The sequence below is a fragment of the Microtus oregoni genome, unplaced genomic scaffold (genome assembly GCF_018167655.1).
Source record: "Microtus oregoni isolate MIOR12 unplaced genomic scaffold, Mior012 000033F_ref0000390, whole genome shotgun sequence".
Classification (NCBI taxonomy): Eukaryota; Metazoa; Chordata; class Mammalia; order Rodentia; family Cricetidae; genus Microtus; species Microtus oregoni.
This window is the reverse complement of record NW_024543092.1, coordinates 16,948,185-16,975,084: the sequence shown is the minus strand read 5'-3', so window position 1 is coordinate 16,975,084 and position 26,900 is coordinate 16,948,185. Positions and strand designations below refer to the sequence as shown.

General features: G+C 50.3%; 1 protein-coding gene across 3 annotated transcripts in view; it reads right to left on the bottom strand.

Annotated features, from left to right (window-relative positions):
• Tmem181 (transmembrane protein 181) overlaps positions 1 to 26,099 on the bottom strand; it is a 57,719-nt gene extending 31,620 nt beyond the window's left edge. Inside the window, exon 1 of one of the 3 annotated variants that reach the window (XM_041680141.1) lies at positions 25,877 to 26,099. In XM_041680141.1, coding sequence (XP_041536075.1) covers positions 25,877 to 26,007 — 131 coding nt within the window. In that variant the 5' untranslated portion in view covers positions 26,008 to 26,099. Of the gene's footprint in view, positions 1 to 14,053; positions 14,100 to 14,749; positions 14,884 to 25,876 lie in introns of those variants that run through there. The other 2 variants (XM_041680142.1, XM_041680143.1) reach the window with 2 other exon arrangements.
• Between the last annotated feature and the right edge of the window lie 801 nt (positions 26,100 to 26,900).

Here is a 26,900-nt window from a genome sequence, read left to right as displayed (position 1 = left end):
GTGGTCCTGCTGCTTAACTTGGAAGCTGAAAGCCACAGGAAGGCTAAGTCAACTGGGGGGTAGGGGTGTGGCCTGGAGACCCAGGGTAAGGTTACCCGCCTGCTTGGGCTCACAGTGCACACCCCTTCCTTCCACACGTGCCTGAGGCTCCAGATGGCAGACAGGAAGTCAACCCTGGGGCAGGGCAGTCTAAGCACAAAGGCGAGGCCTGGGAGCCGCTGCCGCTCTGACGTGGCACCTGACGAATACCCGAGTGGCCTGGCTGACTCTCAGACCATTGTCCATGCATTTGGTGAAAGATGGATTGAAACCTGGAGGTTTCCCGGGACTCTGGGCTGTTGGCAGGGCAGGAGAAGCTAGTGAAGTAAGAGTGTGCTGCCAGCTCAGACAGGCCCTCCCGCATCAGAGACAGAACTGCTCTGGGAAGGAGACAGGTTTCTTCGTAAACTATAGTTCTCACTCCAAAGGGCACAAGAGAGAGTTTGCTCCAAGTTAAACATGAGTGACCATGGGCCAGGCACATGGATTCATATTGATTTGATGATATCTTCCACTATTGAAGTGGTTACATCAACTTTTGTGGGGTTTTTTTGTTTTTCGAAACAAGGTTTCTTTGTAGCTTTGGAGCCTGTCCTGGAACTACCTCTCATATACTGGCTGGCTTTGAACTCACAGAGATCTGCCTGCCTCTGCCTCCCAAGTGCTGGGATTAAAGGCGTGCGCCACCATAAAAGTTCTTATATCAACTTTTATCAGTCAATACATTTCCCAAATACATTAGTGGAGACACCAGGCGGGCAGGTCATAGCAAACGGGGAGTCTCTGGTACAGGCTTCAGGAGCTGTCTGATGGGATTCTTAGCTTCGGGATTGGTGGGCCCTAATGGCTGCGTCTTAGGGTTACTACTACGGTGCTGAAGCACCATGACCACAGCAACTTTGGAGGAAAGGGTTTATTTGGCTTATGCATCTACATCACTGTTCCCCATCAGAGGAGGTCAGGACGGAAACCTAAACAGGGCAGGACCCTGGAGGCAGGAGCTGATGCAGAGGCATGGAGGGTGCTACTTACAGACTTGCTCAGCCTGCTTTCTTAAAGAACCCAGGACCACCTGCCCAGAGATGGCACCACCCACCATGGGCTGGGCCCTCCCCCATCAATCACTAATGAAGAAAGTGTCCTACAGGCTTGCCTACATTATCTCAGGCAAAGTTCCCTCCTCTCTGATGACTCAAAGCTGTGTCAAGTTGACATAAAAGCAGTCAGGACAGCCTGTTACTATATTGCAAAGGCTTCAGCCTAAGGTAAAACAGCGATAGAATGGACACAGAGGTAGTGGCAGTGGCTGGAGAGGGAGAGCAGTGAGGGGGACTCCAGCCCCCAGGGACTCTGCAGAATCTTAACACAGGTGTGGCTTTTCCGGGGACTTTCAGCTCACACCTAGGATTTACAGACAGGAAAGCTGAGATCTGGGGGTGACAGACCTGTCCACGTTGTCACAGTCACACTTCCCTGGAGGGAGGAGGCTCTGGGAGACAGGACCCAGTTAATGCCCACCTGGAAAAGCCCTGTGGAACGTGAGTGCTGGCAGAAGAGCGGGTGTCCGCTTGTCCTTCTGTGACCCAGGCGCCTATTTATTTAGACAGACTGTTTGGATATATTTTTGTTTTAAGACTGAAAGGAAGGGACAGTTCCTAGGCAACTGCAGAGGATATTTCCACGAAGAAATCAAACTTTACACAAAGCTAAGCGGACTGGGTAGTGGAAGAAAGAGTGCGAACGGCATTAGTTAACGGCATCTCACCCGCGTTAACGATGCCAACTGAGACAAAGGTGCCGGGTCACAGGAGACTTTCCTATGGATTGAAAATGGTTTCTAGAACTCCCAGAGCCATTTGTGAACTATGACTGCACTATGTTCAGAGTGACCCGATCTTGCTAGTAGATCAGAGACGAAGCATCATGGAGAACTCCGTAGGTGAAGGCTAAAGCAGAGGCTTGGAGGCAGAGACATCAAAGGAAGATTAAATTTTAAACTTGTAGTTAAAAATGCATCACTTGGCCATGTATCATGGTGTGTGCCTTTAATCCCAGCACTCTGGAGGCAGAAGCAGGTGAATCTCTGTAGGTTTGAGCACAACTTGAACCACATAGCAAGTATGAGGACAGCCAGGGCTACATAGAGAGATCCCATCTCAACAAGCAAACAAATGCACCACTGACTTAGCGGACGAGAAGCCGGGGCTCAGTCCCCAGCGCTGTGCTGGGAGTCAGGAGCACAGACAGTTCCCTTGCCCCAGATCACACAGCTACCACAGAGCCGCATCAGACCCAAGCATTGCGCTTGCTTCCCAGCACAGTCCAGCCAGACTCCAGTCGAGTTCACTCACACTGTTTCCCTGATCTGAAACCTCTTCTCCCCAAGCCACGGAAATCCTACACTCAGTCTCCAGCCTTCTCATGACACTTTCCTTAGGTACTCCATCTCTCGTGGCTGCCCACGTTGTCTCCACTACAAAGGGAACTTAGTGCCTAAAGACATCACCTGGCCTGTTGGGGCTGCAGACCCTCAGACCCTTGACTTCCTGTGACCCTTTGCCTGCTGGAGTGAGCAGAGTAAACAACCTGTTTTCCTGTGCCTGCTCTAAGCAGGGGGAGTGGTTCCTGGTGGGTTTTACAGCTGAAAATCCCAAGAGCTGGGGTGTGGCTGTCAGTTAAGGATCCCTATATAAGCTTCCCTGGAGCACAATAAAGTTGGCATTCTTGTGTCAAGGATGACCTGTGCTCGTGTGTGTGTGTGTGTGTGTGTGTGTATGTATGTTTCAATCTCTAGCCCCTTGCCTGGCATGTGAACTCTCACTTGGTGCAGGTGCTACAGGTGGAGAGACCCCCAGCGAGATTGGAAACTAGGGGTTCCTGAGAGATGGCCCTCAGAAGGTTGGCCAGCAAGTAAGAGATTGATGGTGGGGGTGGACTGAAGATGGGTGCCAGTAATTCTGTTCAGGTATTGACCAGTCAATCGATAGTTGTTTTGGAGAAACAGGGCACTACTACTGAGACAGCACAAGAGTTTATTAAGACAGTTTCAGAGTTTAGTCCTTAGTTTTCACAGGCGGGGGGGGGGGGGTTAATATTCCTGATTGGGAGCAGGTAAAAGTTGACCTTCAAAAAGCTTTAAAAGAGAGAGGGACAGAAGAATTTCCTATGGCAATATTTTCACTATGGCATTTAGTCAAAGATGCTCTTCTCAGCGACAATGTAAAAGTGAAGGAACAATTAGACAATTTAGCCAAAACCTTTGAGGAAATTCAAGTATTTGCCCAAAATATCAAAAGGAGTCACTGGGCTAATGAGTGCCTCTCTAGAGCCGACATTCAAGGAGATCTCCTTCTCGTGTTGGGAAACAGGAGGAAAGGCCTGAGGACTGGGAAAATTAGACAGGACAGAGCAGGGTTGGAAAGTTTATTCTGAGGGCCACTGTTGAGCCACAAGTTGCAACTCCCATCAAATGGAGGGAGACTAGGCCAGTGTGGGTGGAACAGTGGCCCCTCAGTAGAACAGCTACTGGCTGCTCAGCAGCTGTGCAAGAACAGTTAGTCCCATCCTCTTCCCCTTGGAATACCCCCTTATGTGTTATCAAAAAAATCTGGCAGTTGGCAACTATTGCAGGGCCTTAGGCAGGTTAACAAATGTGTGGAAATCATGGGATCATTGCAGCCAGGACTGCCAAGACCTGTGGCTATCCCTAAGAATTACCACATGGTGGTGATTGACCTTAAGGACTGCTTTTTTACTCACCCAAATTTGCTTTTAGTGCTCTCTCTCTGTTAATCTCAGAGGGCCACACCAAAGGTATCAATGGGTTATGATGCCTCAGGGCATGGCTGATAGTCTAACTTTGTCCAGTTATGTTTCCAGAGCCTTGTGGGCCCTAAGGGAACAACATCCCCAGCTATGTCGTTCATTATATGGATGATATTCTTATTGCAGTCTCAAATGAATGTGAGTTGCATACAGAGTTGCAGACTCTTTATGAGGCACTGCAATGGTCTGGTTTAGTTGTTGCCCCTGAAAAAATGCAAACTATGTTTCCTTTTCAGTATTTGGACCATCAGCTCCTACAGACTGGGGTTTGACCACAAAAGATAACTCTTAGCATAGATTAGCACCACACTCTTAATGACTTTCAACAGCTTTAGGGACACTGTAATTGGATTAGACCATCAATGGGATGAACAACAGGAGAACTAAAACCATTATTTGAAATCTTAAGAGATGACTCAAACCCCACATCTCCCAGGCTACTGACACCTGAAGGCTGTGAATGTCTTAGATTAGTTGTACAGCAGTTAGCAGAAACCCATCTGAATTATATTGATTATACCAGCCTTAGCTTCTGCTGGTCTTTGGCACAGCCTTGCAGCTCATTACAGTCTTTTGGCAGGAGGGACTTATTCCCTGTGTTCATGGACAAGCCTCTCCCAAAAGGTTGTGCAGCCCTTTTGACTGTCCTGGAGGTGCTGCACACTGCCTGCCCGGAGAGTCTTAGGACGTTTGGTAAAATCCCTGATAGAGTTATTATTCCATACACTGAGGAGCAGCTTAACTGGCTCTGGTTATTTAGCCCAGAATGGACCATCTTTTTAAACACTCAGTTTGCTGAATTTGACAACCATCTTTTTAACCACTCAGTCTGCTGAATTTGACAACCATCTTTTTAACCACTCAGATTGCTGAATTTGACAACCATTAACCCCCTAATAAGTCAATAAAATCTTTGAGGATCATCGGTTTGCTTTTCTAAAATTATTTTGCTAGCTCCCCTAGATTGCACCCTGAATGTATTCACAGATGGGTCCTCCAATGGCACAGCTGCTGTAGTCACAGTCCGGAAGACTGTTAGGTATGTTGCTAAGGTTCTTCCCCACCTTGGAAACGGCAGGAAATATGGCCACTGCCTCTGCAGTTCATGAATTGTTGACTAACATTCAATTACTTTTGTGGAAATATCTCATAAGATTTATACTGGCCACCTTCGGAACATTCTGGCTTACCTGGCACTCTTAGTGAAGGCAGTGCACAGGTTGATCAAGTAACCCGTGCTCTCTTAATCTCTCTGCCTCAGGATTCTTTGGCCTCTGACCAGCGGGCTCATGATAAATTCCATCTTAATGTCACTTCTTTGAGGCTCAAGTATAAAATTTCTAAGGAACAAGCTCTTAAGATTGTCAAAGCATGCCCTTTATGTGCAGAACTTACTCCTGTTCCTCATCTAGGAGTTAATCCTTGGAGTCTTTTGCCCAGTCATACCTGGCAATTGGATGTTACTCATGTGGCATCTTTTGGCAAACTGGGATTTGTACATGTTTCTGTGGATACTTATCAGGCATGCTCTTTGCCTCCACCCACTCAGGGGGAAAGGTGAAGGATGTAAAATAAACATTGCCTGCAAGCTTTTGCCTACACGGGGGCCCCAATATTGATTAAAATGGACAGTGGACCTGCTTGTACTATGGTTTATGGCCAGAGCACATTACTCATTATGGTGATGGGGACCGTGATCACTTTACAAGAATGTTAGCAAGGGTTCTCAGGAGTTTCATTTCCAGAATCCAGCCCAATGTGGTGTAGTGTCTACCTTCACAGGATGGTATCTCTGTGGACTTCGTGACTGTTTAAACTTTGGACCCTTGGCTGTGCAGGATCCTACCTTGTTTAATAGCACAGCAAGATGGAAAACCAGAGCCAAAATAGGGTTTCTCATGTGGCTGTCTGTGGCTAATTATACCTTGAATAATTCTGCCCTTAATGGTTCTCAAGTTTTGTGTCTTTTGAACAGCTGTTGGGATAACGAGATGACTGCGTTGTGGCCCGGGTTCCATGCTTGGTGCCTGTCCCAGTGAGTCAACTGATGTTGAGTCGTCCCTGTTGAGACTTCAGGATCTCCATGGCTGTGGTGGCTGCTATTGTCACTGCTGTGGCCTCTGAGACGGCTGGAATTGCCACCAATGGGACGACTGCTGTGGCTAGCACTGTTAATCCCTTAGCCAGACAGGTTGCCACTGCCTTAGAGATCCAGAATTCCCTATATAATTTTCACTAGGGCATTTTCCTGTTTGACCTACAGACCTCTGATGGAGGAGGGTCATCTGTCTATCTGTTACTTTCATTGGTTAATAAAGAAACTGCCTTGGCCCTTTGATAGGACAGAAAATTAGGTAGGCGGGGAAGACAGAACAGAATGCTGGGAGGAAGAAGGCAGTGAGGCAGACGCAATGAAGCTCCGGCCCAAGATGGACGTACGTTAGAATCTTCCCGGCAAGCCACCACCTCGTGGTGCTACACAGATTAAGAGAAATGGGTTAACCAAGATGTGAGAATTAGCCTGTAAGAGGCTAGAGCTAATGGGCAAGGCTGTGTTTAAATGAATACAATCTGTGTGTTGTTATTTGGGGGTTAAGCTAGCCAGGCGGCCGGGAGCCATACAGCAGGAACGTAGCCTGCTGTTCCTTCTACAGACCTCCTTTTATAAGAGCAGTTGGAATATATGGTGGCTGCTCCCTTTCCTTTCACTATATTTGTGCCACTACTATGCCAGTCCAGCCACTCCTATACAGCCCAGGCTTGCTGAACAGCTAGGAACTCCTGTAGCTGGGTTTCTGTCACTCTGCCTCTACAACAGGGGTCAGTAGCAGCAGCGATGTAATGTCGCTATTTGCCCAAGAGAGTGGGCTTCCTCCGAGAGCAGTATGAGTTAGCAGGCTACAGAAAGACCAGTGAGCCAGAGATGGGTTAAGACAGGAGCCTGTCACAATCAACCTAAGACAGAAGACTCTTCCTGAACCTCCTTCTTAGGCTGCTGCGAACTAAGCAGCTGCCTTGAAATTCCGTCAGGCTTTTACTGTTCTGTGCAGCAGCAATCAGTCTCACATCTTCATCATCATCGGTAGAGTGGGTAAGATAATTGAGAATTCTTCATGGGAGGAACTAGTTAAAAGAGAGTTTTTTCCCCACATTAAAAAATGGGAAAAACCATTACAATAGAGGGATTTGGGTCTCTGTATGATATGCTAGGCAGTTTGAAAACATAGATGAGAGGATATCTGATTTAGATGGAATTTATGTAATGTCAATCTTTATCATCTTTATCATTTTTGTCTTATCACTAAAAAAGCTGATTAATCTGAGTGCTAAGATACAGGCCTTAGAAAAATCTAATAAAACAGATCACAGTGAGATTCAAACCCTGACAGAAGAATTTAAAGGAGAGCCAATTTCAGTATTGCATTGTAAGAAAAGAGAAGAACAGCCTAAGGTTTTCAGACAACCAACCTTAATATATCCAGCAACCTTTCAGGAATTGCCAAATGGCAGAGTCTGTGGTACAGCTAACTGGACTCCTGTGCCACTGAGAGATGGAAGGAGATTCAAGGAAGCAATAGTCTCATATGGCATGCATTCACCTTTTGTGAAGCAGATGCTAAGCTCGCGGTCAATTTGTAATAGAATTATCCCTAACAACTGGAAAGATTTGGTTAAAGGTGTTTTAGAGACTGATCCACAATTACAATGGAGTACCTGGTTCAGAGAAGAGACTAAGATTATTGAACGGAGTAAAGCCAGAGGTAGGGAAATCTCCCAAGATCCAATTCTTGGAGAAGGAGCCTGTGGTATTTACTAAAGCAAGGCAGGCTGTATATGATGACCACACCCTGGATTTATACTTTGCAGGGATTGTAGATTCCTAGAAACAATGTTTTTCTAAGAATAATCCATTCAGAACGCCCCTCCCTTCTGGATTATGTGAAGGTGGGGCAAAGGTAGCATTGGACTAATGAAAGTAGGTAAACAAGGAATATTCAAGGTAATCCTTTGCCATCAGGAAACTCCACGAGGGGCCTCTCGCAGGCCCCTATGCAAAGTCCATTCAGTAGTTTCCTGCCATTGTGCCAAGTAAACTCTTCCTTCTATAAATTGCCTTGCTCACAGTTTTTTATTATAGCAAGAGAAAAGCAACTAAGACATATACTCATCTGCCATTACTTATTACAACAGTGTGTAGTCCCGCTAAACCAGAGGTGGGATGCCAGGGTGCAGGAAGGAATCCCGGTTTCTCTCTATACCTAGGCCATGTCAAACACACCTGCCGGCCAGCTAACCGGGGCAGGGGATGTCTGTGGCCCCTGCCAGTTCTCTGCTGTTCATCATGGCACATGTGCCAGATTTCCTCTCTCGATCTGTCAACCTTTTCCCACTTGGGATCTCATAAACATGCCCTACAATCCTGGACAAGATGGGCCCCAAGGGCCCTCGGAAGATCTTCCTAATGCAACAAAACAGTCCATCCGTATGGCCTCATCATTGAAAACCACATCAATTTCATGTGCCCAAGAAACCACCCCAATGCAGCCATTATCCAAACTGTGAGCCCAGCCGCCACCTCCCGAGGAACTGCCTCCATGGGGTGAAGTCTGTGACGGCATCAAGGCAAGTAAAGCTAGAGGGGTCTCCGTGACAGAGGGTCTCTCCTGGGGTACACCCTGTTCTTGCTGCCGTTTGCTTCTCTCTTCTTGTCTCCGCTCACTCCGTAGCTTGTCTCAGGCGTATGATTGCAGGTGAGGGGTTTGCATCATCATCTCCATCCAGCCCTCAAGTCCATACTCCTACTAGCTGCCCACTCACCTGATCCACTTGGGGAGCCAACAGACACCTCAGTGCGAGCCCTGTGCACTCACTCCCCTGGCCCGCCCATCACGTGCTCCCACACAGTGCTCTTCACTTCAGGCTCTAGCCATTCCACCTACTAGTTGCGTAAGCCCGGATTCTGGATGCCACAAGCAGCCTGGTGCGGGGACTGGGAAGACAGATGCCATCTAAAGTCACCGCAGTCTGGTCTTGGGGAGTTGAGCCTGGCCATGTTCCACTGTGACTTCCAAAGAGGCCGGGTCCCCACTGCAGGCTAAGCCCCTTTTCACAAGACATTCTATTAAAGCCAGAAGCTTTCTGTGTGATGGGGGAAGCTTTGTTAGCCAATCATCTACAAGAAGTGGAACTTAGTTAAGGTGTGGCTTCCTGGAAAAAACTGGGATGGTCCAGGTGCTCGCTCTCTTTCTGGATGATTCCCACAGGACACCGTGGAACTTGGACTTTCCATTCTTGTGGTGTGAGTTTCCCCTTATAATAAGTAAAAATATAATTGTTTATCTTTAAGCTGGCCTGGTTATTCCCCAAATCTAGCTAACTTCTACACCTGTGAGTATGCTTATCCTTCCCAGACTGCAGAAAAGCAAAATTAAAAATGAAACCCAAAATACTAAGTCACTGCCCCAGCTGGGGACTACACTATCTCACAGCACCAGAACACACCCTCAGCCTTTGACTCACGATAGGCATCCCTGCCAGCAGGCCTTGCCCTTCCCGCGGCCACGGACTTATCTGTGATGGTATTTTGTTTGTGCTTTAACAAATAAATTTGCCTGAAGATCAGAGTGTGGAGCTAGCCACATTAGTTAGCCATAGAGGCCAGGCACTGGTGGCATACACCTTTAATCCCAGCACACGGGAGACAGAGGCAAACTGAGTGTGCGGTTGACTCAGCCAAAAGAGAGTCAAGCAGTGGTGGCTCACACCTTTAATCCCAGCGGTAGGGAGGTGGAGATGGGAAGTGATGTGGCTGTGTGGAGAGAGGAATATAAGGCAGGAGGAGACAGGAACTCAGGATTCAGTCTGATGATTCATAGAGACAGGATCTTGCCCCCTTGGTTCTGAGGATTTCATGGAGGTCAGAACTAGTGACTGGCTGCTCTGCTTTTCTGATCTTTCAGCTTTCACCCCCAAATATCTGACTCTGTGTTTTTATCAAGACCAATTAGAAATCGTGCTACACCTATCAACTAGCGTCAGCTCCCAGGTACCTCTCCTGCCTTGAGTAAGAGATGCCAACCACTATTAGAAGAGCAGGCAACCTCTCATGGTTTTGCTGAAAATGACCAACCGTTCACTCTCCTCTCCACCTTCCCCAGCCCAGAGTTCCTGCTGCTCACAGTGTATATCCTATGCACGATAAATGTCTAAACACTTGAGTCCCAGTCTCTACTTTCTTTGCCCTGATCTTATGGTTTCTTCCTCTGGGTTCCTCTACATTTCCTGCTATGATAAACAATGAACGACTGTAGCTGCAAAATGTGACTATCTTCTCTCTAGGTCACCTCTTAGTGGCATCTGTGGCTATTCTGTCTTCTGCATTGAAAGCAGGCAAACCAGTTCTGTGTCCCTTTGGTCCAAAGGCCATCTCACCCGGCACAAATCATCAAGGATCAGGCATGCTCAGTTGGCACAGGGAGCATCCTGGCTTAGTCAGCTGGAAAGTCCAGTCCCCATTAGCCTGACTGAGTGGCTTCTAGTCCCTGTCACCACCATTATGCCCACTAAGCACTTCTGCCTCCCACACAGGCCCCTAATAGTCCATAACCAGAGGGCAGGACTTAGCTGAGTGGAGAAGGTAAGAAAGCACTCCTGGTGCCAGCTTCACTGTTGTGGATTATTTAACTATGTAAGGATGTGTTACATTTGTTTATGCTGCATTTGTTTAATGATGCAAAGATGTGTTGCCTTTGTTTCACCTTGCCTGCCTAAAGCACCTGATTGGTCTAATAAAAAGCTGAATGGCCAACAGCTAGACAGTAGAGGGATAGGTGGGGCTGGCAGGCAGAGAGAATAAGTAGGAGGAAAAATCTAGGCAGAAGAGAGAAGAAGAGAACAAAGGAGAAAGAGAGGGACACGAGCAGGGCCAGGTGTCAAGCAGCTGCTCGCCAGACACAAGAGCAGTGAAAGTAAGATATACAAAAGGAAAGGAAGGGCCGGGCGATGGTGGCGCAAGCCTTTAATCCCAGCACTCGGGAGGCAGAGGCAGGCGGATCTCTGTGAGTTCGAGACCAGCCTGGTCTACAGAGCTAGTTCCAGGACAGGCTCCAAAGCCTCAGAGAAACCCTGTCTCGAAAAACCAAAAAAAAAAAAAAAAAAAAAAAAAAAAAAAAAAAAAAGGAAAGGAAGGTTAAAAACCCCAGAGGCAAACGGAGATGAAGAGGAAAAGGTCAAGTTAAAAGAGAGAGCACGAAACGAGCCTAAGCTAAGGCCGGGTATTCATAAGTCTCCATGTCATGATTTGGGAGCTGGTTGGTGGCCAGAAAGAAATCCTGCTACACTTTACCCAGAGGAGAAACCCATGTCAACTATCACCACCATTATAGTATCCCAACAACAGTCCAAACCATCATCTAAAAGGAAGTAAGTTTACTCCCAAGACTTATCTCTTCACCACTAGAATAGTAGAGAAGACTAAAGTCACGAGGCTGGAGAGGCAGCTTGCAGGGTAGAGTACCTGTCAGGCAAGCACAAAAACCTGGGCTGGGGCCACTGGCACCACCACATAGATCCATAAAGCCATGCACAGCACGGCATGCACCTGTCATCCCAGCATTGGGGAGGCAAACACAGGTGGATTTCTGGAGCTCACTGGCCAGTCATGCTAGCCAGATCTGTGAGCTGCAGGTTTGGTGAGAGAGCATCTCAGAAAGGAAGGTGGAGAGTGAGGGAGACAGCCAGCGTTGACCTGCAGCCTGCACACGGCGAGCGCCTGCACTGGCAGACACACTCATGCATGCAAAACAAGAAGACTGAAGAGTCCTCAGGACCATCAGTTGGGTACGCGGTCAACCCAGATCCCCCATTCAGTGGGAAAGGGATTTTAAATCCATCACCCCACTTCACATTTTACTTGAGTCTATTCCTCCCCCTCACAACACAATCGGCATAAAAACAATCTCTCCTTTGACTCAAGGTACTGGCTTGCTGCCCACAAGCCTGAGTCCCAACTTTCTACCATTCAAGTGGCATTTTCTCCCTCTTAGGACAGGAGTAAACCGAGGCCTCAGAAGCCTGTTGTTACAGGTTGATGAATTCTCGAATAACAGGTTTAGAGAAATGCACCGAGAAAGCAGCAAAACCCCAACCATGTAGTGAGCAGTACTGCATTTGCTCCTCTGCTGAAGAGCGGGGGGCATTCTTCTGTTTGTATTATAATTTATTTATTGGTTTTCTTTCTCATGTAGCCCTGGCTGGCTCTGAGCTTGCTATGTAGAACTTTGGCCTCAAACTCAAAGATTGACCTGCTTTTTCATGGTCTGCCATACCCTACAACTTATTTCATTTTTCAACCAGGATTTTAATTTGTTGCCCAGGCTAGACTTGAACACCTGGGCTTGAGAGATCCACTCGCCTTAGCCTCCCAGTCACGACCAGAGACCCAGGAATGCCTCATCATGCTCAGCTTTTCTCCTTATTTTTGAAAAAACAAAATGAAGACGCTGGCACAGTATCTCTTAAGATCCACTGTGCAAGAAGTCTCTTGCTCCTTTAGCCCCAGACAATAATTGGCATTTCCTGTGCACCTGCTTGATACCAGGCTAGCCACACCAGGGAGCTACCCTGGGGGACAGGTATTCCCAGCCATTGAAGCATAAAGGGAAATAGGGGGTGGAGCTGGGGAAGCAGGAGGGAGAGGCAAATCTGAACCTACAATGCACACCCGGCATGTGAGGGAGGGGCTAGCTTTGGGAAGGGGGCCACCACCCCTCACACTCTCTACAGTCCCTACCATCTTCACCTTTTAAAGAACCAGCACTTGACAGGAAACTCTGAGGGGAAAACTTGAAGGTTGAAACTTCAATCAGCTAAGTCGAATAGACTGGGAGCCATTGAGCAGACTTCAAAAGAGGCATTACGTGGCCATCCAAGGCCTAACAACATACACAGTTTAACAAACCAAGATTTAGGCTCTCTAAGGGAGCATGAGTTCAAGTATGTTGTTCCTGGGCCACAAGCCCAGTGGCTCATACCCAGGGACACGCAGGTTAGGTCATCGAACACCCTCCCAAGTCAGACAGGAGGAGGAAGCAGGCAAACACTGATCACACAGGCCACGTGTGGCCCAAAGAGACCATACGCTAGACCACTGCCAGGTTGTCACAGTCCAGAATGTGGGCAGGGAAGCCCTTCTCCACCATGGGTCATCAGGGTGACCTGGGGTGGGTCATTCTGCCTCTCTAGGATGCTGGTTCCTATAGTAACATCCAGGAAACAGGGGATCCAAGTTGCCAGTAAAGGTGAAGCCTCATTCCCAAACACCCATGACTGGGCACACATTAATTAGCTGCCGGCTTTTGTCAAGAGCGTGGGCTCTGGATTTCTGACCATGGAAGCTACCATCTCAAGGAGACTTGTGAGTTATTCAGGCACTCGCTGACTCCTATACACCTGTGCCCTGCATTTGTAGCTTTGAGTAACAAGAGTAACTCCCCTACAGGAGGGTAGTGGTGGGTGTAAGCTGATGCGGCAGGGGGCGGCGGAGGGGCCAGCCAGGAGCCTTGTAGGTAAGAGCACTGGCTACTCTTCCAGAGGACCCACATCACAGCCACAGCCACCTGGAACTCTAGCTCTGGGGAACCCAACATCCTCTTCTGGCCTTTTCGGGCACTCACACGCACATGGCATATACTCACACATAAATAAAATAAAACAAAATTTAAAAAAGGGATACAACAGTCTCTACCACACAGTTAACACTCAAGTTTTCTTTAATTTTGAGACATCAGTTTCATTCAGAAAAAAAAATACCCTAAGAGATATACACGCCACCCTTACCCTCTTGCCCATCAGAGCCCACGGCCTGCCTCCCAGACAGCACATGTCCAGAGCTGTAGGCGACAAGCCCTTAACAAAGCGGCAGTCTGCAGCCCCTCCCAGTGACCTTTTCCTAGTAATGGCTTTCCTCTGGTCTAGTTCCTTGTCCTGTACAGACTCCTGGATCTCAGACCTGGTCAAGGCCTAACTCTCTCTCACATCCTCTGCCTCTGTAATCCCCGCCCGGGAGAACCACCCGAAGCAAGTAGCTACCACTTTGCTAGAGAGCCGTAACTCCTGGAGGAAGGCACCCTTCCCAAGAGGTGAGAAAGACCACCTGTGAGTGCTGTCCCCGTGCCTGGCACGAACTCACCTCCAGCTGGCCTCTAATCCACCTGAGTCAGGAATTCCTCCGTGAGTTGGAGGGACCGAAGTCAAACTTCTAAGGAAGCCGGAGGAAAGGCGTCTTTCCACCCTAGACTCTTGCATTGAGAAAACGCTTCCCGAGTTACCCTGCTGCCTCCAGAACCCCGAATGAGTCTAAGAATGGCATCCGGTCGCCCGAGGCCACTTTTCAACCTCAGTCGCCCCGGTTCCGGGCACTCCCTCACCGCTACTTCAGTGCACACCCAGGCGACAGCTGCGTCAACAGCAGCTTTAGGGATGGCGTCCCTGGGGTTCGGGTTTTCCTCGTTAAAATCTCTGCACTTTACAGAGCGACACGGGGCCCCAAGTCAGCAGATTGTAAAACTCCTATAAAACTCAGCACCCGAGAGATCTAACGAGGCTCTGCCAGGTCCAGCGTGCCCACGTCACCAAACGCCACCGAGAAGCGCGTCTGAGGGAGCTGAGGACCCCGTTCGCAGCTGGGAGTCCAGCTCCAGCCGGCGGGTGCGCGAGCCGGGGCGTCCTCACCGACTCTGGACGCGGAGCAGCTACGGACCAGCCTTCTCCGCGGGTCCCCGCTGGGACCCTCCCGCGCCCGCCCGGAGCCCCGCGGCGCGCACGAGCCGAGGACCCCAACCTCAGGCCCCGGGACCCCACGCCCAAGCCGTGGCCGGCCACTTACGGTTCCATCTCGGAGCCCCGGGCTCTCGGCCGCCGCCGGCGCGTCCCGAGCCCGCCCGGCGTCCCGCAGCCGCCGCAGCCGGAGCCACACGCGAGGCCGAGCAGCCGGCCGCGGAAAACGCATCAGAGCGCGACGCGCGGTCACGTGCGCGGAAGCGGCGGCCCGGCAGGGAGGAGCGGCCTCCAGCAGCACTCGCGCTGGACACCTGTCACGTGGGCGATCGTCGTGGACAGCCGAGGCTCGGGTCTAAAAATCACCGAGGAGTACGATCCCAGAGACCCTGTCCAGGTCCCCAGACACTCGTCTTGTGGCTGCTTCCCCTTTCCTTCATCTCCGAAAGTGTGTTGGGGGGGGGGGGCGAGTATGTAAGGAGCTATTAGCAGCTCTCTAAAGTTTACTGCCGTGTTAAGGCGTCAGCACGTGCCACGCTCTTGTGTCTCTCTAGCAACCATTAAAACTAATGTCCACGGGTTTCTGATACCCACAGCCAGAAGCCGAGGGAGACGAGCATGCCCAAGTGCAGCCTCTCACCCTCCAGCCTGCGGGGCTCAGGCCCAACTCTTCTGCCTCCTATGTCTCCCTTCACGTTCGCTGCACCAGCCCCAGTCAGAGTGAAACGGATGCTGGTCCCCGTGTGGATGTGTTATATTTGCTTCTGCAGTAGAACATTTGTTTAGAGATGCAAAGATGTGTTGCATTCTTTTATGCTGCATTTGTTTAACGCTCTGAAGCTGGGTTGCTTGGTCCGTCTAAAACATCTGATTGGTCTAATAAAGAGCTGAATGGCCAATTACAAGGCAGGAGAAAGGATAGGCGGGGCTGGCAGGCAGAGACAATAAGAAGAAGAAATCTGGGCCGCGGAGATGAAGGAACTAGAAAAGGAGAAGCTACGCAGCCAGCCATGGAGGAAGAGTGAAAGTAAGATATACAGAAGAAAAGGGAAAAGCCCAGAGGCCTAAAAGTAGATGGGATAATTTAAGAAAACTTTAAGAAAAAAAAAACCTGGCTAGCAACAAGTCAAACTAAGACTGGGTATTTATAAGCAATATTAAGTATCTGTATGTAATTTTTTTGGGAGCTTGGTGGCGGCTCCCCCAAAAAGTAAAGAGCCCAAACAGTGAAAACAACCAACGACAGTATTTGAGGTGTGCTATTCCAATTATCCCGCTGTTGCCACTTGTCACTTTTTATGTGCCTCCCCCTTCCAAGATCTGACAGCCCAGCCGGGGAGACAGTGCACATGAGCATTAAGCAAATGATTCAGGGGCACTTGCTGACTGACTAGCGATAGACCAACCTGCTTTCTAAAACTGGGAGAACTCATGGGATCAGAGACAAGAAGGCAGGGCCAGTGAGTGCCTCACCTTCCTACTAGGGTTAGCCAGTGGCTCTGCTTGGCCTGAGCCTTCTCATAGAGTAAGCATTGAGAGTCCTATATCCTGGAAACCCCCCCGCCCCCAGAGGAAGGCAAAGGTCAACAGCAAGTCACACCTGGTCCCTGGTTTTTATTGTTGTTGGTTGTTTCTGTGAGTTACCAGGCAAACCTGTCTTAACATTAAAAAAAAAAAATGTCTTTAGCTTGATTCCCTCAAGAACAGAACTAGGGACAGTCTCCATGTTAATTTCATCAAGAACAGGGAACCTGAGAGATGACAAAGATGGGGGCGGACAGAAGAGTGCACTGGAAGGGTCTGAGGTCTGAGGTGGCACATAGCTGATTGGTCTACAAGACAGTGCCAGAGAAACTACCAGAAACTACCATCTCTCGGCTTGTCCTATCTCCTGTGGCCCCTGGGTTAAGGTCTAGCCTGCACATCCGGTGACTACCCATCCCGGGCAAACAAGCCAGGGCCAGTGCCTTCAGGCACTGTGCAGCCTACCCCTCTGTCAGCACTACTGTGCCAGGGTCTGTGGTGGCAGAGGCTGGAAGTCTGGGAGTTTTCACTAGCACAGAAGAAGCAGAGTGGAATGAGGACCAGGAGAAAGGCCAAAGAAGGGACAGTACTAGTCTGAGCAAGGCCAGGTTTGAGGAGCTGGCCCTCAGATACTGCACTAGGAAACAGGGCTGCTCTGGAAATGCGAAATGAGGCATTTGTTTTTGTGGGCTTTCTTGAGACTCCAGCTGAAGGTGGTGACCTTGTCTCCATGGTAACCTCAGGGAGTGCCTACCTGAGGGTGAATTCCTCCAGGAGAGCAGGCAACCTGAGCATTGGGTAGGGAATCCCAGTATTGATCCAAGATTGGGGGCGATGAACCCAAAGGGCAGAAGAGCAAATTAGCTTAGGACAGTGGGTCGCTGAAGTAAGACCACTTGGGGAGCTTTAAGAAACCTCAACCCAGTTAAAGCAGACCAGAGTGCAGCTTAGGATGGGTGCTTTGTGGGGTTCCCCTCCTCCAGGACTCTGAGACACAGCAAGTTCGTTAATCAACTGTAGCTCTTCCTGGGGGCCAGCTGCATCTCTGAGCTCCGGATACTCTGTATCCCAGTGAGAAGTAAGAAATCCTAGTCATAGAGGCTGCAGGGCCATCCCTGGGGAGTGACAGTGAGTGACACTAGCTCTCCCTGGCATGGACATGGCTCTTAATGCTGGACACTATGACAAAGCTCCCTTCTCACTGCTGTGGGAAGGAGGGTGGTTGGTCCTCAGCTCAGCCCACTTCCTGTGTAACAAATCAAAGGCTGCTCAGTTAGACCATAATGTTCCATGCACTGCTGAGGTAGGGAAGGCTGAGGTGAGCCAGTCCTGGGCACAGGATGGATGTGCCCAGCTACAGGACCCAGAGTCGAGAGGAAATCCTCTGCTTCAGCCTTGAACACACAGATCCGGGGGCTTTCCTTTGGTTTCCTGACTCTGGACTAAACCAAACAACTCAAGAACACACAGGGTAGCGGGGGATTGGGTACAGAAAATTCCAGAGGAGCAGTGACCTGGGCCAGCAAAGCCAGGGGACTTCACAAGGTGCACTTGGACTATAAGTGGTGGTATTAGAGCCATCCACCTACAGGACCTGAGGTGGTGGCCGGGGAGAGGGAGCCTCCTGATGCGCTTTCCCAGGAGGCTGCTACGGTTCAAATGCATGAAAGTAAATTTTAAAGTTATGGAGGCATTCTTGATATTACTAAGACATTTCTGGATAGGACAAGAGAGACTATGAGGCAGTTGTTATTTTAGAAAGAGACTTGGGGGTTGCGCTGATGATCCGGTTGATAAAGTGCTTGCCACCCACGCATGAGGACCTGGATTCAATCCCCCAGAATCCACAATGAGCAGTCAGGCAGGGTGGCTGTGTGCTTGTCATCTCAGCTCCGGGCAGGCAGAGACAGGTGGCAGAGAGAGACAGTAGAGAGAGGAGAGAGAGGGGTGGGGGGGGCGGGGGAAGCTGGAGACAAGGCTCAGCGAGTAAGACTGCCTACTATGCAAACACAAGGGCTTGAGTTTGGATCCCAACACCCCTGTAAAAAGCCAGGCAAGACTATGTAGGCAGGTCCCTGTAACCCCAGCCCTGTGGGCGCAGAGATGGAGGGTCACTGGGGCTTATGGGCCACCAGCCTAGCCATGTTCAGTGAGAAATCCTGTCTCAAGGGAGTAAGACAGAGGGTGAGAGAGCAGGACATCAAAGCCCTCTTGGGGCTTCTGTGTACAAGCATGGGTGCACACACCTGCACACATACAACAAACACACACACCACACACACATATACACCATACCCCCACACACACATGCACATACACCATACCACACCGGCACACACACACACACACACACACACACACACACCCCACATACACACATACCACACCCAACACATATACCACACGCTCACACATACACCACACATTCACACACACACACACACACACACCAAATCTGCACACATACACCACATACTCACAAATATACCACACTCACACACATACACTACACCTGCATGGTGTAGGAGTCCTTCTATCTATGTGTTGTTTTCATTGGTTAATAAAGGAACTGCTTTGGCCTGTTGATAGGGCAGATCTTAGGTAGGCGGGGAAGACAGAACTGAATGCTGAGAGGAAGAAAGGCAGAACTGGAGAGAGACACCATGTAGCCGCCAGAGACAGATGCTGGGAATTTTACCCAATAAGACACTGCCATGTGGCGATACAAAGATCAATAGAAATGGGTTAAACTAAGATGTAAGAGTTAGCCAATAAGAAGTTAGATCTAATGAGCCAAGCAGTGATTTAATTAATACAGTTTCTGTGCGTGATTATTTTGGTTCTGGGTGGCCAGGATGAACAAACGGCCCTCTCCTTGCAACACCCTCACACATACACACCACACCTGCACACATACACCACACATACACATCACACTTGCACACATATACCACACACCACACACACACATACACACTTCACACGTGGTAGGCAGAGGCAGGCAGATCTAAGTTTGAAGCCAACCTGGTCTACATGGTGAGTTTATTAGCCCAAGCAACATAGTAAAACTCTTCCTAAAACTAAATAAAAAGAGAAAAACCAAGGAGGTGTCTCATGCCTCTAATACCAGCACTGGAGAAGCTAAAGCAGAAAAATCATGAATTCAGGGCCAGTAGAGACTGCAGAGAGGTACAGGTCAGGAATAAGTAAACAAATACTGTGCTCACCCCAAGGCTCTCACAGAAATAATTAAATGTTATTGAACCACCAAGCAAGAGGTCTGATTGTGTGGCTTCAGCTGCTGCTACTGCAGGTCAGGAGACTGAAGGCATCATGGACGAGCGGGCTCAGGACAGGCCCTGGGGACTGAAGGCATCATGGACATGCAGGCTCAGGACAGGCTTGGACACTGAAGGCTTTATGGACGGGCAGGTTCAAGACAGGCCCGGGAGACAGAAGGCTTTATGGGCATGTTTATATCATGTGGAATATGGACACACAATGAGGTACACGGAAGAATGTAATGTAAGATGATGAGTGTTGGGTCCCAGAAGGCTCCAGTCTCAGGGAAGTGTGTTTCACAACCTGTCTAATTATTCACCTTCCTCCTGCCTCAGTGGCACGGGGCAGAACTGAGAAGTGGTTCAGAAAAGAAGACCAGCCAGGACAGTGGAAAAGGACAACAAAAGCCTGCTCAAGCACAGCAGAGGGGTGACGGACCTGGTCGCCAAGCAAGCCACCTGTCCTGGGGTCTGTGGATTGTTGGGGGTACTCCACATACTTAATAGGAACCTGTATCCTATACAGGGAAACTATGTGTCCAGTATCCGTGAAAGGGGTGATCTGGAGCTGTAGTTCAACAGTAGGGTGCTTGCCTGGCATGCTTGGGGCCCAGGCTACATCCCCAGCACTGTAAAAGTCAGGGTGCACAACTTTGAGTTTGAAGTTTCTTTGTGTGTCTGGAAGTTCATGGTTGAGGTGCAGAGCACTGGGGTAAACACCGGGTAGCAGAGCTGGGGTCTCCTGCATCAGCAGGGAGTTGGTATGGGAAGTCCTTCTGCATATGTGTTGCTTTTATTGGTTAATGAATAAAGAAGCTGTTTTGACCAGTGGCTTAGCAGAATAGAGCTAGGCAGGAAAAACTAAACTGAATGCTAGGAGAAAGAAGGCGGAGTCAGAGAGATACCATGTAGCCTCTGCCAGGAACAGATGAGCTGGAACCTTGCCGGTAAGCCATGGCCTTGTGGAGATACACAGGTTAATAAAAATGGGTTAAATTAAGATGTAAGAATTAGCCAATAAGAAGCTAGAGGTAATGGGCCAAGCAGTGATTTAATTAATACAGTTTCTGTGTGGTTATTCTGGGAGTCTGAGCAGCCCAGAACAAACAAGCAGCCTCCTACAAGAAGGAGAGACTTCCGTGTCATAGCTTCCTGGGTTAGTATGAACCCTGGAGGAGCTTGCAGGCAGATCATGGAGTGCAGTTCTAACCAGATCCCTGCCACTGCCAAGCCTTCACTTCCTCAAGCATCTCCCTCCTCTCTGAGACATAGAACCTCCTCCTCCAATGTTTCATGGTCTATGGGTCTCTGCACCATCAAACACCCTGTAAACTCGGTGTCCTGCCCACTTGTAGACACAGGACTTGGTTACAAAGCTCGGGTCACAGCAATCCTTCCTGTATTCTAAATAATGGTTCCTTACAAACCACAGATACGGAAAACACTCTATTCCACATGCAGAGGGCCCAGGCAAGGCATCCAGAGCTCCCGCTGCCAACATCCCCTCTTCTTCCTCCCTGTGGAGACCGACATGGATGTCACACTGTTTCTCATTCAACTGAACAGAGAATAGAGAGTTGAAAGTTTTGCCTGGGACTAGGACTTAAATTTCAGTCCCACCTGAGTGTTCTGCTTTCTGGACCCTTGCATCATTCACTGAGAAACATCTCCAGTGCTCCCAAAGCTGAGCCAGCAAGCATCTATACCCTATCTCAATGCCAAAACAAAAGAGACAAACACTTAGAAGTCCTGGAATGACTCAAGGCAGGTCCAGAGGCCTAGATCAGAGTTACTGTGGTACTAAGGATCCTGTTCCATCTTTAGCTTCAGGGGATCTCTGCCCAGCCTCTCCCTTTGATCTGGAAGCTGCCAGACAGGTAAGAAGAGTCACTAGTGCCTGGTTCCAATACCGTAACCCTCCTCAATTCACAATTAATGTCCCTCTGTAACATGTACAACTCACACTCACAAGAGCACCCCAGGTCCTCTCCTCCTGCAGGGTATCTGATTGAATTCACACACTGACAAGGAGACCTTGCGAGAGAGTCTGTGAAATCTCACAGAGAGCAAAGAGGGAGAACGAGGCACAGGAAGTCACTGCAGCAGCAGACAAGAGTTCTAAGTCTAAGGAGGTCCCACCTCAGGGGCAAACCCTTCAGCACACAGGGCAAGGCCTGGAAGGATCCACAAGGCTTGTGCTTAGACGTTCACTCGGGACCTGGCAGGGCAGGATGTGTGTGCAGCCGGCTGATGGAAAGAGGCACCGGCAGTGGGCTGCCCAGCCAGCTTTCCAGGGTGACACTTGGGGTTCGGGAACTGTGAGAAACTGAGGCGTGTCGACAGCTGTGAAGCGTTTATCCCCATATAATATCCAATCATGGGCTAAGTGCACGCATTCATCTCTCTACTCTGGGTGAATATTTAGTCAGCCCCCGGCTTAGAAACTTTACACTGTACCCATGTCAGCACAAACCTGTTCTGACAAGAACCGCTTCCTGTCTCCTGATGGACTCCTGTCTGGGTCCCAGGAGGAGATGCCACCCTCAAAGGAAGTGGACGCCCAGCCTTTGCAGACACCAAGCATTTTCTACAGAGGTGACACCCACTTGTACCCCATGTGAAGTATATGACAGTTCTAAGTCCTTGTCAACATTTCTGCCTTCTCCACTGATGCCACCCCCTCCTCCCCATGAATATGAGTGAGAAGGAGCAGTTCAAATGGCTAGTAGCCCCCGATGGCAGTTAACTGCTACTACGTTAAAAAGAACTCAGTTATCTCCTGAATCTGCTGGACTAACAACGTGGCCTGGCCACATTGTTCAGGCTGACTTGTGGTGCCTGTCCTCTCTCGCCGAGGACATCTCTTGTGGTGCCTGTCCTCTCTGGCCGAGGACATCTCTTGTGGTGCCTGTCCTCTCTGGCCGAGGACATCTCTTGTGGTGCCTGTCCTCTCTGGCCGAGGACATCTCTTGAGGTGTCTGTCCTCTCTGGCCGAGGACATCTCTTGTGGTGCCTGTCCTCTCTGGCCGAGGACATCTCTTGTGATGTCTGTCCTCTCTGGCCGAGGACATCTCTTGTGGTGCCTGTCCTCTCTGGCCGAGGACATCTCTTGTGGTGCCTGTCCTCTCTGGCCGAGGACATCTCTTGTGGTGCCTGTCCTCTCTGGCCGAGGACATCTCTTGTGATGTCTGTCCTCTCTGGCCGAGGACATCTCTTGTGGTGCCTGTCCTCTCTGGCCGAGGACATCTCTTGTGGTGCCTGTCCTCTCTGGCCGAGGACATCTCTTGTGGTGCCTGTCCTCTCTGGCCGAGCATATCTCTGGGGTTCTCTTCACACGGAACATCTTTGTGAAGGTTGCATTCAGGGGCTTCACCTTTCTGCCTCAATTCCATGGGGGTATTCAGTGATTTCTCTAAATCTAGGGAGTTCATAAAGGGCTGACTTGAGCCTGGAACCCAGGATTTCAGCTCCCCACTTTCCCTTTCTTAGTAGGGAGCACAGTTGTCATTTCCCATCCTGTGGAGATGATTGTTAGTACTCTGATCACATGGTTGCAACTTCCACCAGGGGCGGATCTTGTAAAGGACAGGCACAAAGCCACGCCAGCTGATGGAGGGAGGGGCTAGCCATCGTTGGGAGACAAGTCATTAACAGTTGTGTTCCTTGCCTTACCCTGTTAGAGCAAACTGTCAACAGTGTGAGGTTAGTCCCTAGTCCTCTGGGGAAGTGGGGAGGGCTGGTGTGTCATTAGTCACACGTGAGGAAACCAGGACAGCTGCGAGGAGAGTGGCTGCCAACCGAGTAGTAGCAAGTCCGCCGTCTGGAGAGGCAGACCCAGCAGCCGGAACTGGAACCTGAGCATTCCAACTGGGGTGCGAAGGAATGGCCCACTGATGTGGAGGTTCAGTGGAGCTCCTGGGGAGTATTTAGTGACCTATAAAACACTCTCTGCTACAGAAGTCGCTGCAGTTCGCAGCCAAGTGCTTTGCTGCATCTGGCAGTATAAAGCTCCCTACAGTCCTCTTGTTCTCAGGGCAGGGTACAGATTTAACCTCTGCCCCTTTCCAACTATGGGAAGTTTGTCTGCAGAACCTAACTCAAATGACAAACGATTCACACGCTTGCTAGAGGTCAGGCAGCCAAACTGCTTGTCACTTCCCCCAGTGACCCTGGGGGCCTTCACTGACTGACCATCACTGTTCCGATGCAAGCTGTAGCCATTGGTGTGATGGTTAGTGTTAGCTGTTAGTGTGACAATTTAGAATCACCTGGAAGATGGGCCCTGGACATGCCAGAGCGGGGGTGGGTGGAGGTATTTTAGTTGTATTGTTTGAGGGAGGGACCTCTGCCCACTGTGAGCAGTACCATTCCCTAGGCCGTATAGAAGAAGAAAGGCTACTGTGTATCCATCTCTCTCTGTTATCAGGCTATGGCTATGACATGAACATCTGCTTTGAGGTGTTGACACTTTGGCTTCCTTGCCATCATGAACTATATCCCTGTGAGCTGGAATCAACTCATCTCCCTCCAGTGGCCTTTGCCAGGGTGGTTTGTCAGTCATTTATTTTCAGCACAACACTGGTCTGAGGTCAAGGCTCTAATCTTACCCATCCCTGCTCAAAGATGCTCTGTACCCTCTTGTCTCCGGTCTGCGCCCAGAACAGATCATGTGTGTAGGGCTCCAGGGATTTTGTACACCTCCTTCCTCTTCTGTAAGTTTGACCCGTGATGCCCCATCTAGGAAGCTTCTCATTCTTCTTACAGACTCTTCTGACCACATGACCTCTCCTGCCATCTTGTCTCCTGGTTTGCCTGGCTTGCTTTCATGGAAACCTGAAATCCCATTTCTGGTTTGCCTCGATTTAGACATAAGTCTTTGTTGCTCATGGACACATCCCCCTCACGTAGAATGGCCACAGGAGATGCCCAGGAGCTGTTACAGCTGAATGTGTGGACAGAATGACCCAATTGCAGATTAACCATGTGTGCAATTTATTCTCTTTTCTGCTACCTGCGCGGAGACCACACCCTTATTTGCTGGCTCCTTTATCAAAGAAATGTTCTCAGTGGACACTAAACAGAGTGATGGGAAACACTCAGGAAAAGAGATGGGAGATTCTCTTACTTCAACAAGGCAATTTGAAACGCCCGCCTGCGAGCTTCCTTTACCTGCCAGGTCTCTCAGGAGGCTTCATTAGAGAAATTATGGGACTCACAGGGTCCCCGCGCCACATCACGACAAGACTAAATATTCTGAAATTTTGTTGTTGTGTGTGTGTACGTGTGCATAATGTGTGACTTGCAGGCACGTGTAGGTGACAGCGTGCTTGCAGGGGTGAGAGGTCACCTTTCGGTGTAGGTTCTTTCCTTCCACCTTTGCGTGGGTTTGGGGCTCAAACTCGGGTAATCAGGCTTGCGTAGCAAGAGGCTTGACCCGCCGCGTCCCCTGACCTGCTACACTGCATTTTTTAAAATGGCCTTTCCATTCATGGACATGATACAGCCCCAGGAAGATGCTGGGCTTTCGAGATTTACTTGTGACACCGCTTTTGGCGAACAGTGTAACTATCAGCCCAGCATACGGAGTGCCACCCTTTACCACCAAATGTGTGAGCTGTTTGCATGTTAGACTCCCACCTGCAGAAACCTCGGTCAAGCTGTCCATTCACGGACGAGGAAGCTTGAGATTCGACTCGGGTAACTCGCCGCTCACACAGCTACTCAGTAACGCAATCAACCTAGGCCCTTGCCTCTCAGGACCCAGCGGAAGTCCTTTCCCTACAGCTCCAGGCATTAGATATGCAAGACCTTTGGCCGCAGACACACTTCCCCACCAGAAAGCACCGCGCAGCAAGGAAGGGAAAGGTGCCCTTCAGCAAGCATCCCAAGCCTCCGCAGGCTGGCAGGCTGCTGCACCTTTCTGGTTTCCACTGCAGGTGAGGGGACAGAAAGAGCTCAAACGAACCCACACCCACAGCTCCTCTGGACGCTCGCTCTTACGTGGCTGCTAGCACATCTTCTCTGGAAAGGGAAGAACCCGGGGTTTGAGACCATGTGCCAGGGCCTGAGAGCACCCCAGCACAGAGGCAAAGGCCCACCCTACTCAGGGAAGCTCAGGAGTGTGTGTGTGTGTGTGTGTGTGTGTGTAGGGGTGGAGGCGGCAGTTCCCCAAAGCAGGGCTTGGCCAGGCTCCTGTGGCGACAGCTAGGCAGCAAGCATGGGAGATCGGGACAGGAGGGAGGAGCCAAGCAGGGACGAAAGCCCAGTCCTACAAAGGCTAGCCTCCCGGCTCAGGGTTCTAGAATGGAGAAGGGCCCAGGCAGGAACAGGCCGCTTGGGGCTGCCCTTGACCCCTCGCCCTGTCCCGGGCTCAGGGTTCCGGGGCTGGGGTGCGGCGGCGGGAACACAGGGCCGGGGCCCTCGGCACCTACCTGTAGTAGCGGTCATCCTTGAACGGCGCGAGGTCCTCCTTGAGCTCGCGGTACGCCTCCTGCAGCCGCTGGCAGAGCTGCTTGAGGCCGTTGCAGAGCGGCGGCTCGAAGGCAGGGTACTCCGCGTCCATGCCCGCGCCGAGCTGCGCTCCGCCCTCCCGATCGCCGCCCTCCCGATCGCCGCCCTCGCCCCCTCTCCTCTGCCTGCTCCAGGCGCGGGCCTCGGGCGCACTTGGGCGGGACCGGGCAGGGGGAGGAGCAGAGGCCTGGAGCTGGGGAGGGGCGCCACTCCGCGACCCGAGGCCCCGTCGCCGCCCGCCTACCAGGGTTCCCGCTCGGGAGAGGGAGGCCCAGCCCAAGATCAGCAGCGCTGTGCCAACCTCCCTGGGTGCTGTACCTGGAAGAGGGACGCGCGAGGGAAACCGGCTGGAGGGCGGCCCCTGAGGCCTGTTTTGTAGGGCATGCCCAAGGCCGGAAGCGGGCAACCGCGTTCAGCACCGCGGACAGATCCTGCGAACACCATCCCGTTATGGGCAAGAAAAGCATTTAAAAATAAACCCCTGGGTTTGAAGAGAAGGCTTAGCAGTTAAGAGCACCTGGACCTGCGTTCGGTTCCCGGCACCTACATGGTGGCTCACAGTTTCTAGTAATCCAACTCCCTTCTTCTGACAGCCACCGGCACACACGAAGTGCACATGCATATCAGGGAAGACATACACAAAAATGTAAAAGACTATGTGACACATGCCTTTAGTCCTAGCACTTGGAAGGCAGAGGTAGGCAGATTTCGTGAGTTCGAGGCCAGCCTGGTCTACACATAGAGTTCCACGACAGTCAAGGATACACAGAGAAACCCTGTCTTGAACTCCTGCCCCCCCCCCCAAAAAAAACCCTGTTTGATTATATAATATTATTTTTAAGGATAATGGGTTGTATCCAAGAAAGATACCACTTCCTACACTCCTTCCCTCAAAATACTGCCTGGGGAAAGGAATCTCTCATCCCACAAGCCTAGTGTGCATGA